This window comes from Syngnathoides biaculeatus, chromosome 16 (genome assembly GCF_019802595.1).
Source record: "Syngnathoides biaculeatus isolate LvHL_M chromosome 16, ASM1980259v1, whole genome shotgun sequence".
Taxonomy (NCBI): domain Eukaryota; kingdom Metazoa; phylum Chordata; class Actinopteri; order Syngnathiformes; family Syngnathidae; genus Syngnathoides; species Syngnathoides biaculeatus.
In genome coordinates this window covers 14,700,437-14,721,122 of record NC_084655.1, presented here as the reverse complement: position 1 = coordinate 14,721,122, position 20,686 = coordinate 14,700,437, and the positions used below count along the sequence as shown (strand labels likewise).

General features: G+C 43.7%; 3 protein-coding genes across 5 annotated transcripts; 2 read left to right on the top strand and 1 right to left on the bottom strand.

Annotated features, from left to right (window-relative positions):
• Nucleotides 1-103: 103 nt before the first annotated feature.
• On the top strand, nucleotides 104-3,267 carry atf4b (activating transcription factor 4b). Its single transcript, XM_061847465.1, has 3 exons — nucleotides 104-319; nucleotides 1,471-1,929; nucleotides 2,005-3,267. Exons 2-3 carry the CDS (start codon nucleotides 1,575-1,577, stop codon nucleotides 2,943-2,945), a joined length of 1,296 nt encoding a protein of 431 aa, XP_061703449.1. The 5' UTR covers nucleotides 104-319; nucleotides 1,471-1,574; the 3' UTR covers nucleotides 2,946-3,267.
• Nucleotides 3,268-5,589: 2,322 nt separating this feature from the next.
• On the bottom strand, nucleotides 5,590-14,076 carry si:dkey-110g7.8 (GTPase IMAP family member 8). 3 transcript variants are annotated; one of them, XM_061846674.1, is made up of 8 exons: nucleotides 14,037-14,076; nucleotides 13,565-13,632; nucleotides 12,953-13,480; nucleotides 11,396-11,954; nucleotides 10,508-10,605; nucleotides 10,272-10,403; nucleotides 9,024-9,614; nucleotides 5,590-7,581 (listed from the first exon to the last, which is right to left on the bottom strand). In XM_061846674.1, the coding sequence occupies exons 3-8, from the start codon at nucleotides 12,981-12,983 to the stop codon at nucleotides 7,508-7,510; spliced, it is 1,485 nt and encodes a 494-aa protein (XP_061702658.1). In that variant the 5' UTR covers nucleotides 12,984-13,480; nucleotides 13,565-13,632; nucleotides 14,037-14,076; the 3' UTR covers nucleotides 5,590-7,507. The 3 variants fall into 3 exon arrangements, with proteins under 3 accessions (XP_061702658.1, XP_061702657.1, XP_061702659.1); XM_061846673.1 differs by having other exon boundaries at nucleotides 13,915-14,061; XM_061846675.1 differs by having other exon boundaries at nucleotides 11,396-11,951; nucleotides 12,953-13,632; nucleotides 13,915-14,062.
• Nucleotides 14,077-14,091: 15 nt separating this feature from the next.
• On the top strand, nucleotides 14,092-20,285 carry adsl (adenylosuccinate lyase). Its single transcript, XM_061846676.1, has 12 exons — nucleotides 14,092-14,376; nucleotides 17,101-17,304; nucleotides 17,697-17,741; nucleotides 17,878-17,957; nucleotides 18,041-18,212; nucleotides 18,293-18,339; nucleotides 18,822-18,912; nucleotides 19,037-19,106; nucleotides 19,227-19,374; nucleotides 19,448-19,628; nucleotides 19,749-19,925; nucleotides 20,031-20,285. Exons 1-12 carry the CDS (start codon nucleotides 14,233-14,235, stop codon nucleotides 20,115-20,117), a joined length of 1,446 nt encoding a protein of 481 aa, XP_061702660.1. The 5' UTR covers nucleotides 14,092-14,232; the 3' UTR covers nucleotides 20,118-20,285.
• Nucleotides 20,286-20,686: the final 401 nt, after the last annotated feature.

The following is a 20,686-nucleotide window of genomic DNA, read 5'->3' as shown; positions in this document are numbered from 1 at the left end:
TTTATTGAACATTGAAGTCGTTGATTTGTTCAGTTTAGGAACAGGAAGTGCGTCATCATTACGAAATATAGTCCTTGGCGGAATGATCGCTCATAGGCCTAGTGCGGAAGGATATTGGAGGGCGGTATAGCTTTTAATAGGGCAGCCGTCAGTCAGGCCCCATTTTGCCTTCCGAACAGCAACAAATAATCGCTATTCCAAGACGTCGGTAATTGTTTGCCGAAATGGCAGTGTGAAAGTGTGCAGCGACCCAGCAGCAGCCAACAAAACAGTGCATCCAACCAGTGCACTGACTTACATCTAATTCAGCGAAAATGTCGTAAGTACTGATTTAAAAAATGGAGACTTCCTCGTCGACGCGTGTTGGGCCTAGTGTGGAAGGAATTCTCGGCGACGTCGTGGTGGAACAGAACATGGTGTATTTCAAATACTTGTCGTTCTGGAATGTTATAAAAAGCTATACCGTCAAAATAAATGTTATGACTTCTTTTAAAGGATTCACCATTGCTGACGCAACGCGTGTCACATTGGGAACTTTTTTTTTTTAAAGTTGTTTACATTATCAACACCGTTCACTTTGTAAAATATTTTGGTTATATACCTGTGTGTTAGTAGTGACCTCGATACAAGCATGAAATGCCACCGTGGCTATCGAACGAGATTATTTTTTTGGTGTTAAAATGGCGGCTACATGTGTGGATGGGTGGGGGAGGAAAACGCTTTGACCTTTTAAGTTGTAATGACGTCACGACACGCCATGAGAAACACGTGACTTGCAGCGCTCTCCTTGCACTAGTGGGGGCAGTGTTGTCACCACAAGAGCTACACATAATGAATTTGGCTTCCACCCTAAATACTGCACTGTATATTAAATCTCTTCCATCCCTAACTCGTACTGCACAGTATATTAGTATAACAATTTAGAAATAAAATCGCAATTAGGATTTTTTTTTTCCTTATTACCCAGATTTAACTTAACTTCGTTTTTTATTTTTTTAGCTTTTTTTGGGGGGTATGGTGACCACACTTAAGCAGCTTCTACCATCATTTCACAAGTAGTGGTCAATATTTTAAAATAATTTTAACCTTCCGGGAAGGTATTATGGTCTTTAGTAACACCCATTTGCGTAGTACAAAACTTTTAAAACGAACAAGTCGACTGTTCACACACCTTTCTTCCAACACAATGACATATAAGCATTTGGTTGTCATTTTTTAGACGGGCTAGAAAAGATTTGGCAAAACCCCTGCACAGGAAAAGTTGAGTGTCGAAAGGAGACTTTCACAATGGGGTAACCATGTGGTTTAATGTGAAGTTCACTGCTACCATCTAGTGGCAGATTCTGAAATTCACAGAGGTATTATCAGTTTTTGGTTGCAATTCAAAGCAAACTCGGGGAAAAAAGCAAAGCATTTTAACAAAGGTGTCTGTCGTGGTAACAGCACATGTATCCCCCCACTTGCCTCCAGGTCCCACGTGGAAACCCTCAGCACTGCTGCACGCGACAGCAAGAAAGAATTTGGCACCCTCAGAACGTTGTCACGTACTCTTCTTGTGACCAACAACAGCCACTATGACCATGATGATGACAAACTCACTGTTTGGCCTGGAAGACATGGAGGACCTTCTTTGGGGGCCTTCCTCTCCCATGGCTGACGCCGTGGGCTCCGTTGCATTTCACCCTGAGCAAGAGGACCATCGCAAGGGAGGACAACCCTCAGTGGATGGAATCGCAGCATCAGTGTCACCATTCAACTCCTCATTTTTATCATCTTCTTCCTCTCCTCCTCCTTTCTATTCTCCCCGTCATTCACCGCCGACCGTCCTCCAGGAGAAAACTGGGATTTCATCTGACCCGTTCCCTTTCCCCTTTTCGGTCCAAACTGGGCAGTTGAGAGATTTTGAGGCGGTCTCAGCTGACGGCAAAGGTAAAATAATGTAATTTCTTAGTTTGACTGACAATGAAGCTGTAGGGTTTCTAATTGTGCTCACTTTGCCCTCAGATGTGTTTGACCAGGACTGGTTGGCAGAACGGGTGTATCTCAACAGCTTCGACCTGGATTCTCTGATAGGCCCCTGCAGTCCTACTCAGGAATCTCCCAGCGATCCAGTTGACCTTCTCGCCTCCCTTGATTGCCCGATTGAGCTCGACTCCCTCCCAATCCACACTATTTCAAGTCTTGCTCCTCCGCCACCAAATATTCCTCTCTCCTCCTCAGTTGGCTCCGAGCCAGTTGTCATCTCAGCCGAGCCGGCATCTCACGACGACGCGTGTGGTGTTCTCTCCCCTTCCTCATCTATCCCAGAACCCCAAGAGGAGTTTGAAATAAAATCAGAACCAGCCTCAACTGATTCTTCAATTTGTTCATCCCCAAGCGACGACTCCCCCTCTTCCCCTGCCTTTACCCTGGACCTCGGGAGTGAAGTGGACGTTCACATGGATGAGGTGAAGCCAGTGGCAGCGACAGCGGTCCCTCAGGTCCAAAGGGTTGTGCTCTCCCTTTCACCAACCCGAATCGTCCTTGTGCTGGCTCCCAAAGATGATGGGAGGCAGCCCTCCACCATATCCATTCGGTCTAATGTTACTCATTCCTCCCCCCCAGCCTCTCCTCCAACCAGGTCCTCCAGATCCCGACCGTACCCTGATCCCAGACCAAAAGATAATCCCCACTTGCCTAAGGCAATCCCAGGTGCGGATGAAAGAGAAACTTTGAAGGCACCAAAGAACAAGAAATTAAAGAAGATGGAGCAGAATAAGACGGCCGCCACTCGTTACCGGCAGAAAAAAAGAGCAGAGCAGGATGCCCTGTCGACGGAGCACTCGGTGCTGGAGAGGAAGAATGTGGAGCTGAAAGAAAAGGCTGAATCGATGGCGCGAGAAATTCAGTACCTCAAAGAGCTCATGGAGGAAGTCCGTCTGGCAAGGTTGAAAAGCGGACATTGAGCGCTGACGGGAAGTGTAAGCTGGCATTTGAGCAGTCGTGCTCACCACGTTTCTTTTCAGATTCCATGTATGTGATTTTATGCACTTATTCTGTTTCTAATTACAGCACACGCTGAGTTTCTCACATTAAAATATATTCCAAGAGTAGCTTACAGTCCAGTTGATAAGTAACGTTCTGTTTTTTGTTATCTTCTCTGGGCCTCAGTTGTATTTAGTTGGTCCTTTTTAAGATGGTTTGGATGTATTAAGATGCCTTTTAACCTATTTAAAGTATGTATTATCCATCTGTATTGAGAATTTAAAATAAAGTTTGAAAAATTTGTCTCTGTGTGGTTTCCTTGGGAAGAAGTGAAGTCTTGTTGGGAAATTGTGATAAAGTGGTAGTTGTATACCACGGGGGGTTGCACTCAAAGCAAATGGTAAGCAGAGACTAAATGTTTTTACACCAATGCCCAGTGAGCATAGATGGGTGGCTTATTTTGGTAAGGTAGTTCAAAATGTGCACTACATTATGTGGAATAAAAAAAAAAAACTGAATTCTGATCTTTGATAAAATTCACTGAACTCTGTTTTCCAAAGTTTTCTTGTAAGCCTATAATGTATGAATACTGACTGTACTTTTCTTACATATTGCGGTGGTTCCCCAATTATTTTTTTTTTGCAGTGTGCCCATTTTTTTGATGAAATTATTTCAGTCCACCCCACAGTTTTTAAATAAATGACTTAGAAACATTCCTTGCGTGTCGACAACATGAACAAACTCCAATAATCACTGCTGTGGTGCCAGTCAAACTACACTTGAGTTTACCAAGAATAAACACAAATGTCTTGAATTCCTTTCAGTGGGTGGTGTGGATATGTGCTCACTGCAGTGAAATAAACATCTGCTGGGAGTGTATTGACACACAAAACCACTGCTTAATGTATCAAGGTGTGTGGTACCTTTATCGTGGCAGAAAAGTGATCATGTTGTGCAACATGTAGCAGACATGGTTGACGTGCTAAGTTTATAGTGCCTTTGATTCTGCATCAACACCTGAGCATACGCAGGCTTGAAAGACAACATTTGTCTGTCACGGTCTGCAGCAGACTTGGCCTGCTTCTGAACATTGGGGGGGGAAAGCTGATGCCAGTGCTGACCTCTGCAAAGCTTGAATTATACAGAAAGTAATTGTGTACATTCAGGTTATAACTGGTCCACAGTTGCCTGTAAGTCCCTTTAGGAGACAGAATAAGATGGTGGAGAATGAAAAACGAAAACATGGCTCTGTTAGATGCTATCCTTAAAAAAACTGCTGCAGATACAAGTCTTTTTCTTTCGGCTTGTCCAGTTAGGGGTCGCCACAGCGTGTCATCTTTTTCCATCTAAGCCTATCTCGTCCATTTCCTCCCTGACACCCATAGTCTTCATGTCCTCCCTCACAACATCCATCAACCTTCTCTTTGGTCTTCCTCTCGCTCTTTTGCCTGGCAGCTCCATCCTCAGCACCCTTCTACCAATAAACTTACTCTCTCACCTCTGAACATGTCCAACCAAGTCTGCTCTCTCTAACCTTGTCTTCCAAAGATCCAACTTTGGCTGTCCATCTAATGAGCTCATTTCAAATCCTATCCAACCTGTTCACACCGAGCGAGAACCTCAGCATCCTTATTTCTGCTACCTCCAGTTCTGCTTCCTGTTGTCTCTTCAGTGCCACCGTCTCGAATCCGTACATCATGGCCGGCCTCACTACTGTTTTATAAACTTTGCCCTTCATCCTAGCGGAGACTCTTCTGTCACATAAAACACCAGACACCTTCCGTCAACTGTCCCATCCCGCTTGGACCCGTTTCCTCACTTCCTTACCACACTCACCATTCCTCTGTATTGTTGACCTCGAGTATTTGAAGTCGTGCACCCTTGCTATCTCTTCTGCCTGGAGCTTCACTCTTCCTCCTCCGCCCCTCTCATTCACGCACATATATTCTTTTTTAGTTCGGTTAATCTTCATTCCTCTCCTTTCCAGTGCGTACCTCCATCTTTCTAATTGTTCCTCTGCCTGCTCCGTGCTTTCACTGCAGATCACAATATCATCTGCGAACATCATGGTCCGAGGGGATTCCAGTCTAACCTCATCTGTCAGCCTATCCATTACTACCGCAAACAGGAAGGGGCTCAGCTTGGAACCCTGATGCAGTCCCACCTCCACCTTAAATTCTTCTGACAAACCAGACTTGCGCATGCAGTACCACAGTTCCTCTCTTGGTACTCTGTCAAAGGCTTTCTCTAGGTCTACAAAGATACAATGTAGCTCCTTCTGACCTTCTCTGTACTTTTCCACTAGCATCTTCAAGGCAAAAATTGCATCTGTGGTACTCTTTCTAGGCATGAAACCATACTGTTGCTCGCAGATACTTACTTCCGTCCTGCATCTAGCCTCCCCCCACCCTTTCCGATAACTTCATTGTGTGGCTCGTCATCTTTATTCCTCTGTAGTTTCCACAGTTCTGAACATTGCCTTTGTTCTTAAAAATTGGGACTTGCACACTTTTCCTCCATTCTTCTGGCATCTTCTCTCCCACTAAATATTTAAATAGTATTCCTCTTTATCTATTTGCACAGTATATAAAAAGTACATCCACAGAAATAGATGAAAGGCAGACATGCAGAAGAATATTAGTATCTTTTATTGCATGACAATGAACAAAGTGCCGATGATGTAATCATAACCATTGATGAGGAACGACATGGCGAGTAACATCACTTTGAGTTACAGTGAAGTGGCAGACCTTATATAGTGCAAAATGCTTCAGTTAACAGCCACACCAGAACATACCTCACTTTAATACATTGCATACACAAGAAAGCCACAGGAGAACAATCCCGATTCAAACAAACGAGTGAAACATCCACATATCAACCTGTTAAATCATGCTTGGGGGTGTTGCAGTAGGCAATGTAATTCGATGAAGCACAGAGTCACCAAAGCGGAGACAGACGCACGATCTGGGTCTGTTTAGATAAAAATAAAATTGACAGCGCGGCTGAGGTATCAGTCACATAAAACATCGTTAATTTCACGAAAAGTTCTCTTGTTTCCCATTTCTGCTTGCAGCAGTAAAAAGCAGAGAGTTGTGAAGTTATACCAGATATGCACGTGGGTATCTTCAAGCAGGTTTTTGAGGTTGAAGGAAGTGACGTTAGAACATCCAATCTCAAGGAACTCATTTATCCGCATGCAGTGTTTTAACATGCCTCACAGCGATGTATATATGTACATCTTGTATAGCAGATTTACTCTTAATGTAGAAAAAGTTGCTTGGGAGCCCTGTTTTTTGAGCTTCAGCGATTTATGAGGTTATGTGGTTTCAGTAGCATGCAAAAGCTTGACGTATGCTATAGGAAACAGCCCTCCGGCAAGGCTGTACTCCCACTATCACGCTTTGATGCTGAGGCACGTAGAGCAGAGTTGAACGTAGCACAAATGGCGAAGCAGAGTCAGCCAGTCTGGGCCGCTCCACAGGATTCTTCCTATACAGTCGCTTCCATAGTGTTTTGTGTCCCTCTTGAGCACAAAGCCAATTTATATGACTATATTGATGACTCAATTTGTTTAATGGGACTGTCCTAATCTACTCGCACAATAGAATCAAAGTAAATGAGTGAAACCGAAGCGCAAAAATTGTAGTTTCTGCAAAGGAACCCTTTTTGATTTTATGTGAGCAATGTCTGCAGCATTTCAATCTGCATTTACGCCAGCTTTTTGGTAAACGTGTCAGATTTTACCCAAGAGAGATCACTTCAAGCCTGTCTCGCGAGCGGAAATGAATCAAATATTAATGAGGGAAGCTTTTCTCTGTATTTAAATTTTTAATATCACTCAGGATTCAAAGTCCTCATAAAACGATCCACTTTCTTGTGCAAAGGCGTACTGGAGTGCACTCGCTCCCAGCAGATTTGTCATCTATCGCCATTTAGCATAGTACCTGGGCTGTGATTTGGGGTTCACCGGGTTGGCTTCTTTACTGAAGCTTTTCGTTGTGCAACCTTTGATTCAAGGGACTCAAAGAGCAGGCGATGGAGTTGTTGCTCTTTCCGACACGAAAGAATAACTAGGCAAAAAGGAAGGAAGCGTTCCTTCAGTTAGTCCTTTAACAGACAAGAGAGAAAACAAGCTGCTTTCTCCAGATAATGTCATCTTAAATCCTTTTAGGATTGAAATGGATTAGACTTACGATGTGCTCAATGACTGCATCAGTCATTCCTCAACTCAACTTTTCAACTCTAAATCCTAGAAGTGTGTGGATGGAACAAAGGGTTACAGAGAGGAGTAATCCTTCAATTTGCTGTGGCACCTCAATCTGTAAATATATTTATTCATGGTAATGTTTCCTCTGTAAGAGCGCTCGAAAGTGATCCTCGTCCAACGACCGTCAGTGTTTTTCTCAAACAAAGAACCAACTACCAATACGTCTAGAACGGCTATCTAGATGAGGCCATAGGTACACGAGGTTAGGTTTGGTCCTACTGGACACTCAGAAGAACAGTAAACGCACAAAGAACCTCTTTGCTTTCAGCTTCATCACTGCAGCTGGCACCCTCGGCAGTCGTCCTCAGGCTCGGTGTTGTCCGAGGAGTAAGAGCTCTCCTCGCTCACTGTCAAATGCAACACAATTCAATTACATAATGTTGATGACAAGGCATCTATACCACAGTCTAATGCACCGGAGTGTCATCAAGGCTGTCATTGCGTCTCATGTCTTCACATATAAAGCTTGTACAACAGCAGTTGGTCCATTGACTTACAAGTTCATTTGCTCATAAGTCAGTGGATCCTTAATTATTTCAGATCAAACTGCCCTATTAAACTGAATTGGAATGCCATTCATCTGTTCCATCACAATTAAAAAAAAAGGTTTTGATGGAGTAAACTATCACTGTATTGTTCAATATAAGTACAACAAAGCACTCTGAGTCAAGTACCCACTTAAAAGGTCCACTGTCATGAAATGCATGATTTTTAGTATGTTATAAATGTCGGATGGATTTGCTCTTCGTACTTTTCCAAAAGACGCGGTTTGTTGTGAAAAATGGATTGCACAGGTGCAAAGGACGAGAGCTTCGTGGGTTCCAAATAACAGGTAGGTGTGTATACAGCTAGTCAAAAAATAATAGTTGGGGAGGGGGGGGGAGACGTAAGCCGTAAGTCAGGGGTGCTAAATGTGTCGATGTGGGCATCGGAAGGCTTCCGTGGAGCAGCTGCTGAAATACAGCCTCCAAAGGCCTTGTGGATCGCCACCGGCCTTGTCGCCAACGCCTAGCTGGCCGCCGGCCTTGTCAACATGGCTTCGGCCAGGATGGCTAATCACGGCACCAGTCCGCGGTGGAGATGAGCCACCGTGGAAGTGGACTGGATGGGGAGGTGCTTTGGCCACGGCGTCGTCGTCGCTTGCGGGGGGCGTTGTTTTTATCACCGCCGCGCGGAGGTGGATGGGGCGGGGAGGTGGTTTGGCCGTGATCCGCATATCATCTAAATATGGCTCAAAACAATAGGGTAATATTGCCCTGGTCACTTGACTTAGTTGTGAGATGTTCTCTTCTTCGAAAAGAGCTTCCGTGTCAGAAGGGGCGTGTTCGTCTCCCACAGTTTTCAATGGCGAATGTCCTGGGTGACGTCAGTGGCAGGAGATGCTTGGACTTGGATGTCGGATGACACTTCTGCAACTTTGCGCATGGATGATGCGCTCTCCGCTCATATTTATTTTTTCGTATAGACATTGAAGTGAATAATGTTATATGTATTTTTCATTTCATTATCTATTTTAGAATGTTTATAGGGATGACACTTGGCCTTTAAAATTGTATTAGAAATGTATGGTGGTGGCTGATGGCAATGTATCCCAAGAACTTCTCCTGACTACAACTGGGGCGAATCTGTTTTCAATCTCAACTACTGCTACGAACACACAAAAACTTGAATTGGGTCGAGTAAATTAGACTCTCGGTGCAGGTTTTGTATTGGATGTGATGAGATTACACAGGTGCACCTATGGAGTGTAAATTATGTATTGCAGTGACGTTAAAATGAGAAAACTTACACCATTCGGTCTGCACAGGGAGGAAGGCCTTGTCCCCGTTCTCCCTGATCATCTCCTCAATCTTATCCAGAAGGTTTGAGACACTCCGGTCCTTGCCGGGGGTCTTACTGTCCATGACATGGTAATAGTTCCCGCAGTACTCAAGCAGTCTTTGCAGTTCACGACCCCCTCTGAGTATGTGTTCTTCAATGGGCGTTCGGCCCAGCCAGTCGCCACAACTGAACAGTACCATGGTGTGGAGGCAGGCGGTGTCGCCAAACAGAGTCTCGATGTGGGCCAGAAGTGTTCTCCTCTTCCTGGCGGTGAGGGAGGAGACGACGGGGAGGACCAGCAGCAGTGTGTGGGGTCCAGGTCGGAGAAGGGCGGCGCCGCGCTGTGACTCCTGACGGATGCGCTTCGGCGTACGCCGCACTGAGAACCAGTCCCAGCCCGGGGTGTCGACTATGGTGACGCGGCGACCGGACACAAGCGCCTGCCTCCTCAGACAGAGGTCCGTCTCCTGGCCCGACTCGAAGAACCGACGGCCCAGGATGGCGTTCCCCACGGAGCTCTTTCCGACACCCTTCCACCCTAACAACAGCAACCTCAGCTCTGCCAACAGAAGAACAGAAGTGAGAATAAAAGGTGAAACAGGATCAAAACCCAAAGCAACAAAATGTAAGAACAACAAATCACAACCTGCCCCGATAAGATCTGACAACCTCACAAGATACAACGTTCAGTTGCATTTTGCATACCTTACTCAGTGGCCAAGAAATTGCTCTCTGTATCGAAAACCCCTGAATTAGAGTCTTCATTAAACCTAGCATGCATGTTTTGGGAATGTGGGAGAAAATCCGAGTATTTGGAGAAAACCTATGCAGGAATAAGAAGAGCATGCAGACCCCACACAGAAGGCTAGAGCCCAGATTTGAACCCTCAACCTCAGAATGTGAGGCAAAAATAGGGATTTTTTTTTCACCCATCACAAAAAAAACAGATCAGTAATAATACGTTCAAGATATTGTAATTGTCACACTGCAACATTGAATCTCTGCATTTTAACCTATCCCTGCAGACCAGTGGGAGCAGGTTTGAGACCATTCTGGAATTAAACCAGGAGCCTTCTTGCTGTGAGGCAGAAGAGTTAACCCCGCCACGCTTGAGCGGTAACAATTTTCCTCTCCAGGGGGAGCATTGGAGCACGTTTCTCCATTACACTCTGTCTCTTTCACACATTAAACACACACACAAAGAGTTCCTCCATACCCCTGGGAGGACCTCCAATCATCTGCTCTCTTTGTCTCGCATGTTCCTCCATCCTCATCCTCTCCTCCTCCAGAGCTCTCCTTGCCTGCTCCTCCTCCAGCAAGATCAGTTCATTCACTTCAAAGTACCAGCCTGCAGGAAAGCAGCATAGCATTCATCCAACAATATGTTGCAGGAAGGAGTAAAAAAAAAATTAAAGGAAAAGAAACAAATATTGTGTGGAGATATCAACAAACCTTGGTTGTCAGTGATCATTTCCTCCACCTTTTCCATCAGCTCGGGCACCTGCGTATTGTCCTCTGTGTCTTTCCAGCTGTTATCAAAAGCGTGGTACCTGCAGGTAGAAAAAAAGGGTGCTGTACCTCACCCAGAAGTCACATTTGCTTGTGCAGTAACTGTATTGTGCCACATCTATCCCAGTTTAAGTTTGGCACCTGAATAGCAAAAGATTTTCCGTCTTCTAAGGCTTTTTATCTTGTGAGGCCCCTGTGGAAATCAACCAAGACTCAACAGTAACAATGTCTACTCAGCACCCTGCAAGTTGTAAAAGCCAATTTATTACTCAAGTATCCCCTAAAAGAGGATCGAAAAGAGCTTCAACTATTGTGGAAAGACTTTCTAGGCATTTTTTTTATTCAGAGGAACATTCATGAAGTCACTAATGTTAGGCAAGATGGCCTATCTTACAATCACTGTCCTCGTTTTGGAAACTTATGAAGGGTAAATCCATCCTCCCGAGTGTTCGAGCAATATCCAGCAATGCAACGAGCCGGCATTTTGGCTAACACGAAGGAACAAAGCGCTACCTTCCTGCAGGTAAAACTAAATAGAAACAAACGAGTCCGCTTGAGTGCGCTACTACCCTGTACGTCACTTCCTGCTTCTTCTCGAAAAGAAATCCCTCGAGAGGATTTTCATGGTGGGAGTTATAAAAAGCCATACACGTCAAAATCATGTTCTGTGGTGACAGAACGTATGGGTTCATACCGGCTGCCGTTTTTCATTAATAACATACTAAAAATCATGCACTTCATGACAGGGGCCCTTTAAAATATATGCTTCTGTGCAATAAATGTTGAGAAACACTAGTGTAGTGCAAAAGGAATGATTATGCAATATTGTACCTGCTTCCACATCTCTCTACCAGCCACTGCAGGGCCTCTCCTGTGTTTGCGATATGCTCTTCAATGAAGACTCCCTTGTGCAACTTGTCCACGCCAGTGAAGAGCACCATGGAGTATCTCCAGGTTCCACCCCCCAGGGCCCCCAGCTGTTCCTCAGCAGCTCTCCTCTCGGTGTCGGTAAAGGGCTGCGTGATGGACACCACCAGCAGGATCGCGTGTGGTCCAGGAGGGCACAGGATCGCCCCCATGCAAGGCCCCTCACTGTCCAGGCTGGGCGGGGGTCTTGGCAGGCTCTCTGACTCGGCGCCAGTGTTTCCGTTATCATCTGCCTCCGTCTCATCCTCCGTGTCACCGGGAATGACCCACGGGGGCGTATCTACCACCGTGACCCGACGGCCGAAGATCTCCGTTTGACCCACGTTGCTGTGAGTCGTCTCCGTCCCGACGTCAAAGACCTCTTCTCCAAGGATGGTGTTGGCTGAGGAGGTCTTACCGGCTTTTGGACCGCCGAGGATCAGCAGCCGGCGTTCAGGGGGGTGACGACCCCTGGAGTCCCCTGCTGAAACCAAGTGACATCACTAAGAAGTCATGAACACACAAATTGGCCCCTGTGTGATTTTCAAAATGTGCTCTCCTCACTCTCGTCATATGCAAAAAAACAAACAAAAAAAAAAAAAAACACCACTTAGTACACTTCACTTACCTTTTAACCTTCAATTTAATACATTGACCAACTTTAAGAAGTTTTTGGTTTTGAAAAAAGCTAAGCACAATTAAATTTGAATGCTTATGAACAATCCATTTTAAATGAATCATTATTTTCACACAGTTCACATCACCTTGCAATGGCTTATCATAATATTAAATATACTTTTTAGGAAAATTTTTTGACGAACACGTAGGCCTTCTACACTATAATAGTTTAATGTTGTTGTGATGATGGTACAACTTTTGTTCAATGGCACTTTCTGGTCTAAGGCATTTGAAAACCACTGCTCTAGCAGTATTCAATTCTTCCCCTGTTTCCTGGATAAACTTTTTTTGTCCAATTAATTTTATTCTTGGGGCAAAAACTTTTCCACTTTTTTCCTTTCCTGACTCTAATTTAGTTCTCGCCATTCCCTCCCTCCCGTATCTCTCGGCACGCTGCGTTTTTGTTCGCTTACATTCGAAAAAAAATATGGGTCAGAGAGGAGGAACCTTGGACACTTTCCAGGGAGCACGTCACATGCACAAATGTGAATTTTTCAAATCGAAAGGCAGACTTTGGGACAAAATGCCAACACTGACAAAAAGAGACATTCCAAAGGCAAATGGCTCTGCAGGGGTGATGAAAAGGGGATGACGTGGGGATGAGTGAGGCTTTTTGAGCCATCCGGCTCCTCACCAGTGCTGACACTCTCCCTGTGTGCTACTGAACGCATGAGGACTAAAGCAACAGTTTCTCAGGATTCACAATGCCTGCAAATACTATCAAGAAATGCAAACCTAAATCCAGTGACCGAAAGAAGAGGCTGTGATCTGGTGGTGTGCGACAAAGGATGAAAACCCACTTACCAGTGTCAGAGGCAGAGGACACAGCAGCCATCTTGTGTGTAGAACCTCTGGCTTCCTCCTCCTCAGGCCCCCTCCTCCTTCTCCTTCTTGCCTCCACTGTGGATTCCTCTTTGTAGCCTCTTCAGAGAGAGGAGTGAGCGGCGATGGAGCCCAAGCAGGGTGCAGAAGGCTGGCAGCCCAAGTGCTCTTCCTCTCTGACCCTCATTCTACTGCAGCAGAGCCCCTCTGTGGTCTTCCCCCTCTGCCTATAATCATCTGCCATTCAAACTCTCCCCCCACTTTTTTTTTTTTTGAGTAATCTTTTAACCATTCGCCCCAATCTTTTCCATCATTCTTTCTAGTTCTAATCCCAGTTCTGTTATAGCAGCACTCCTTTGTCTTACTTATCAGTCTGGGTAGATTGAGCTACCCCTGCGTAAACGTGTTGTCCATCTTTGTCGCAGCAATTACGAAATGTCTCGAGACAGTGAATCCAAAAGAGAACGCTGTTGCTCAGCAGCATCAGCATCTGTGGGCAGCGGCTGCAGACTGCAGTCAGGAGGACGGATGGAAAGGTGGATAGCGAGAAAGAGAGAGAGAGGGGTGTGTTTGTGTGGTAAGAAGCCGGAATACCTTGTTTACAGCTGAATGTACCCTGCAGCCGCTGCATCAAGCAGAAACACATCTTGTTTGAATGACGCCTGCAGACACATGACGTACACCCCATGAATAAATGGTAACGTTTATATAAAATGCATGCACAACCATGTTACATAACGCACACACATGCGCACACGCTCACTTCGCTTCATTAAAAGCAGTCTTTCTTATTGTGCATTATTTCTGATGGCTGAGTCAGGATTACAAAGTTTTTTACATTGAAGATGAAAAAATTATAATCACGATGAAGACGACTAAATCAATTTAAAGGTGAAAGTGGCGAATAAATTCAACAAAAAATAGTAAAGTTGCTTCAATTTAACCTTTTGGGATTGCCATGACCTCGATGAGCAAGAATAGAAACAGACATAAAGAAAAAACGTTTTGTTTTTAAATAATAATAATACCGAGAAAGCATGTTAACATTTTATTACTGTCCACAAACCAATCTGTCGTATTTCGCCACAAGTGTCACAAACAGGCACCGTACGGCGGTCCAAGTTGTCGTAAAAGCGCACACAACTTGTAAAGGCGGCTAAAGTCAGCTACTACTTAGCGACTGCTCGTGTTGAGTGGAGCTCCTTCACTTTTGTCTTTTTGTTTTTGTTTTTTTAAATTGAGCATCACCCCTGGAGAGGATCATGTCCGGAGCTGACGAATTCATGAAGTATCGTTCCCCACTGGTGTCGAGGTATGCCAGCAAGGAAATGGCTTACAACTTCAGTGATAGGAAGAAATTCACAACCTGGAGAAAGCTGTGGATCTACCTTGCGAAAGCTGAGAAGGTTTGGCATTTTGTCAACAGGAACCTTTGCATTGCTACCCCTGCTTATAAATGCATGTACTATATATGTACGATTGTATCCACGTTCACGAAGGCAGATCAAGTTCCATACTCTAAAAATAGTTTCAAGGAGCCCCTGACAGCTACACAATATCATAATGGTTCACTGAGAATCTATCTATCTATCTATCTATCTATCTATCTATCTATCTATCTATCTATCTATCTATATCTATCTATCTATCTATCTATCTATCTATCTATCTATCTATCTATCTATCTATCTATCTGTCTGTCTGTCTGTCTGTCTGTCTGTCTGTCTGTCTGTCTGTCTGTCTGTCTGTAATCACTGGAAAATTCACATATAAATCTTAAAACGATTCATCAATACTTAAATCATTTAAAAGTATGTTCTCACCAATTTATCCTTATTTAATAGATATTACAGTAGAAAAGGAAAATAAAGAATTGCTGTGCAACTCACTGTGTTTATTAATGTGACACACACGGACACACAAAAACAAGTATTAAATAAGCTATTGAAAGCTTAGTTTTAATAATAATAAGTCGTTCAAAAATGTTTTGAAATTTTCCTTAATTCTAACTGACTGTATGTCTGGTGCAATAAAAGTACTGTAATGTGTTTATAAGCTTAAAACGGTGTTACTGCAGTGACCCTATTGAAAAGATGACATAATGATGTTAAGTGGTGGCAGACCTTGGCTCACATGCATCCCATCACATAACCTGTTACACACACTTATTTGACTTAATTAGTTACAGTCCATATTTGCGCTGTCATACATTTTTTCTCTTCAGCGTTGTCTTAGTTTGCTAGTGTTGACTTAAGACCCTCTGGCTGGCCGCTCTGTGGTTTACGTGTAAAACTGGTTTGCAGAGAATGTGTTGGTAACAGGAGACAGCAGGTTGAGATTGCTCCCCTGAATTGTACTTCAATAGAGCTGCTGAACTTTGCTGACCTATTTGAAATGAATCTAGTTTTGTGTGCTGTATCAGTGCCTGGAGACATTTTAACCTTTAACTAGCCGGAGCCTGAAGTAGCAAATGTTTTTCCAGGGTGGTCTCGAGTTGCTCCGTTAATCTATTTCATGGTTTCATCACATGACTGCTGTTAAAAGCGGCAATCTAATCAGGATATTAGCTCTGGTCACGAAGACATCACATGTGTCTCCACGCTGTGGAAAAGACAAAACAAGTAATCTAATCTATAGCAGAGAGCTCCTTTTTGACGTCTTTAACAGTCCTTAACAAATGCTCACACAATCCTGTAATTGGGCCCACATTGCCTGCTGCCATTAACCAAGGACGTAAAATACGCATTGACATTCAAAGACCTTTCCTTGATCGGGGATCTGGAAATTAAATGAGCAGTTATTAATTTAAACCATGTTTTTTCAACAGTGACATTTTCATCACCAGAACAAATTGTACACGAAGAGCAGCTAAATGCTGGCACAAAACAACCGAGACTCACAGTAGTATCTTATATTAAAATGTCTTTCTGATTTTCATGAAAATTTGAAATTTGTTCACATCCGTAACTTCGGTCTGCTAATTCCTGTGGAAAAAAAATTGCATATCAACTTGTGAAACCAGATGAAGACATATTGACGCCCTAAATTTAATGATCTGAACTGCCGCACTACATTAATTTTAGATAACTTTTGTTATAGCTATATTAAGAGGTTCCCCATATAGCAACATTTGCTTTTTTCCAAGATGGCACCATACAAGTTTGCTCTCGTCCTTTTCACTTTATTTATCATTTGGCAGTAAACCATAAAGTAAACCCGTTTACTGCAGGGATACTTTCTACACCCACCAGCAATAGGTGAAAATGAGTGATTTTCAGGGAGACCATATTTGTAGTTTCCTAATTGGGCTAATCTTGACGCATCATCCCTTCTTTACTTGCACAAAAAGGGGGAAACAAAAGTAATGCAGGACGCAGGTCGTTTGTTCGAAGAAAAAGGTTTACTCAAATTCAAACAGCAAAAATAAAATCAATAAAATTGTTTCCACATAGAATAGGCAGAGCAAATCCAGCTCAATGAACAAACATACAAAGAAAATGATGAGGATTGCGGACGATGATGAATGTTGATGATGATGTTAATGATGATGGTCAAAAAGCTATTTTGCCCAACCGTCTACTGTCCGTCTTTGTCCGTCTCAGCTTTGTTCTTCTTCAGGTTCATTACGTCATCACAGCGTATCAACTATGTAGCAAACCTCAAATCATCATTTTAAATATCTCAGAATGCAATATAAACATCATTCACAGCATACATATAATAAACAATTTGTGAATAGTTGACATTACGTAATTAAAACTTAGCTGAAATTATTTCACTGAAACTGGCAACAAATTATTCTGACTGAAAATATTTGAAGAACAGAAATTATATTCAGGCTTTTACAATATTAAAAACATTTTTGAAAGAGTTGTACCTCATCCACTTAAAACCTTTTTCTGATAAACGTTGTAAAAACACAATTCAACACATTAAAACACCGTTTTCAACATATTCTATAGCAGCTATTCTCTCAGTATTGTCGCAGTTCTTCAAATATACCGTAAGAGGCAACTCGGCCTTGCTTCAAGCTGTTTGTTACTCACAGCTGAAGTTTACAGTAAAACGTACTCATTCGAGGGCTCAGACTGATCAATCATCTTCATCTCTGTTGTTCTTCCCCTCCTAAGGCTTTGGGTTTGCCCATCACGGATGAGCAGATTTTGGAGATGGAGAGCCACGCAGAGGACATCGACTTCTGCATGGCAGCGGAGCAGGAGCGTAAACTCAGGCATGATGTGATGGCTCACGTGCACACCTTCGCTCACTGCTGCCCCGCCGCAGCCCCCATCATTCACCTGGGAGCCACCTCCTGCTACGTGGGAGACAACACCGTAATGGCCACGCAGATCAAATTCCTCAAACATTGCATGCATCCATTTCAAATAATAGATTGCGATGTTTATTTACACATAGTCAAGAATGAGCACTGTGGTGAAGTCCTTTTCCGTCCGTGAGATTTCAAATCTTTGCTCCGGCCTCCCTGTTTGATGTTTGCATGGTCTCCCCTAGATTGTGGGCCCCCCGCCCCCCCCAAGTACCCCATCTTGACAACCCTGCTCTAATCCACATTTTAAGAAGAGTGCGTGTTTGGGTTATCTCAGATTAAAATAAGGCGCTAGCCACTGTCGTTATGGTGTGATCGAGTGCCATTTGTTCGTCATATTTGACCCCCAGCATGAGTCCCACCACATGGTCCTCAAGATGTTTTGTTTTTCCTTCTCAGGATCTGATTATGCTGCGTGACGGATTCGACATTCTCTTACCCAAAGTGAGGCTCAGCTGTATAGCCGCAAACGTGCACCCATCCATTTAATTAAATCAGCAGATTGTAGGTGTCAGATGTTTCGTCACGCTTCTGTTTGAATAATTTCATGTGTTTGGGATTGTTTTTCCATGTCTGACAGTTGGCAAGAGTCATCGACAGACTGTCAAACTTTGCAGAGAAGTATTCTGACCTCCCCACGCTTGGCTTCACGCACTACCAGTATGTCCATTCCTTCTCTTTCTTCACTTGCGTACACAGTCTTTTACATTCCCCCGCATCACCACAGCCTTTCCCGCCCGCAGGCCGGCCCAGTTGACCACGGTAGGAAAGCGAGCGTGCCTGTGGCTGCAGGACTTGGCCATGGACATGCGGAACCTGCAGCGAGCCCGCGATGACCTGCGTTTCCGTGGGGTCAAGGGGACGACTGGCACTCAGGCCAGTTTCCTGCAGCTCTTTCAGGGAGACCACGATAAGGCAAAATGCATTTACTTACATATTTATATCACAGACATTGAGCTATTGTATAGAATGTTGAATGAGTTATCTTCTATTAGGTGGAAGAACTGGACAGGTTGGTGACAGAGATGGCTGCGTTCAAAAAGTAAGTCGTGGATTACTCATTCGATACATTCGGACAACTTACCGTCTCTCAGCACAGGGTGGCTAGCTCCCAAATTTTAACATTTCTAATTTGGACCAACACCAAATTGTACATGTCTATACATACACAGCTCCTGCATAAACATGAAGTTTGTCATTCAAACTCAGACATTATTTACTGAGAAGTTTTGAAAAATTACATCCTTACAACATAAAAAACAAAAAGATAATTTACTGTAAATTCTTTTACAGTTCTGTAGAGCTGCAATGCATCCTACTGGGAGGTGTTTGAATATTTTCGTGTTAAGACATAGGATAAAAATATCAACTGTGCGACTGAATATGATGATGCTACTACAAATCAAAAATAACACAATTATTACAATAATAATTTAGCACAGCCCAAGGCAAATATTAATGGAGATCGGATGTTCATAGTAATGTTGCTTTTAGTGCAGTAAGCCCGTTACCTGTGCTACACAGATCTTACCTGGTGACTGGACAGACATACAGCCGTAAAGTGGATATCGACTCTCTCTCCACCCTAGCCAGTCTTGGAGCGACTGTTCATAAGGTACCGCCCGCTCTTGGAGACATGCCTCTGTACTGGTACTCTATTTCCTTTTTTACTGACTGTACTGTAAACTTGGTCAGCCAATGTGGGTAGATACTAAAGTAAGTGGTTTACTTTTCCACAGATTTGCACTGATATCCGCTTATTAGCTAACCTGAAGGAGATCGAGGAGCCTTTTGAGAAAGAACAAATTGGTACGGCAACTGCATTGTGTATTTGGAGAAAAAGAAAAGAAGATTCATCGAAAAATCAGAAAGAGATTCTGGTACTAACACCTAAAGTATGACGACATTGCCGCTTTTGTCACCCCTCAGGTTCGAGCGCTATGCCGTATAAGAGGAACCCCATGCGTGCTGAGCGTTGCTGTAGCCTGGCCCGACATTTGGTGGCGCTGATGGCTGACCCGTTGCAGACAGCTTCAGTGCAGTGGCTGGAGCGCACGCTGGATGATAGTGCCAACAGGTCAGAACCCACTTCCTTCTTTTCATGAGTTTGGCTGATTCTATTAATCATTCACCTGCTTCTCTTTATATAGGAGGATTTCCCTGCCAGAATCCTTCCTTACTGCTGACATCATCCTCAGCACTCTGCAGAACATCACAGAGGGTCTGGTGGTCTACCCCAAAGTCATTGAAAGACACATTCGCCACGAGCTGCCCTTCATGGCTACTGAGAACATCATCATGGCCATGGTGAAAGCCGGAGGTAACAGACAGGTACGTCGGCACTATGCTATGACGCTCCTCAGTGAAACTTGATGTATGTGCAGGGAAACATTGTTCATCATGAATCTGCTGTTGTCAATAATAATTATGTTGACTGTATGATCATCCCAGGACTGCCACGAGAGGATCCGTGTCCTATCTCAGGAGGCAGCAGCTGTTGTCAAACAGGAAGGTGGTGATAATGACCTGCTGGCCAGAGTGCAGGCTGACCCTTACTTTGCTCCCATTTTGGGACAACTGGATGCTATACTTGATCCCAAAACGTTTATTGGTCGAGCTCCCCAGCAGGTGAACTACACCTTTAATCATATAATACAGCAACCTACTGCTGTTGTTAAGTTTCTTTCTTGAAATATGTTCATGACCTATTTTATTCTTTGGGTCCTGTTGCAGGTGGCCAGATTTCTGTCAGAAGAGGTGCGCCCTCTACTGGAGCCTTACAACTCCAAAATGGATGTGAAGATTGAACTTGAGCTCTAACGTGAGTCAACACATTTCAGAAGTGACATCAAGGTGACCACAACTTTCAGAAAGATCAGGACTAATTTCTCTCCGATGGCTGTAATTTCCAACTTCTGTTTGAAAATAATAAACAGGGACATATTTAAATGACTTTTTAAAATGAAAATGCCATTAAAGTGAGCAAATGGAAAATATGCCTCCTTGTTTTCTGTCATACTTGTGAACAGGAGCCAAAGTTGTTTTCTGAGTCATTAATATCGGTTATAGGCTGGTTCGTCATGTAGGAACAGGAACAGATCTGTTTACCTTTTGTGCTTTTAATTATTTTTCCGTGCAACAAGGGTCCTTTCTATACTGGTTTTGTGGTTCTTTCTATTGTGGTGGATAGTTATTGAAAATTGCATTTGGGCAGAACAAGGTTTGAGGGAGACAGAAAAAAAGATTGGACAGAAACTAATTTCTTGGAGTGGCATTACAGCTCCTCACCATTCCCAGTAAAGTGAGAAAGTCATTACGTTTCTATCCTATAAAGTTTTGCTCCAGATCAAATAAATGCATCTATCAAAAGAGGAGTCTCTGATTTGATC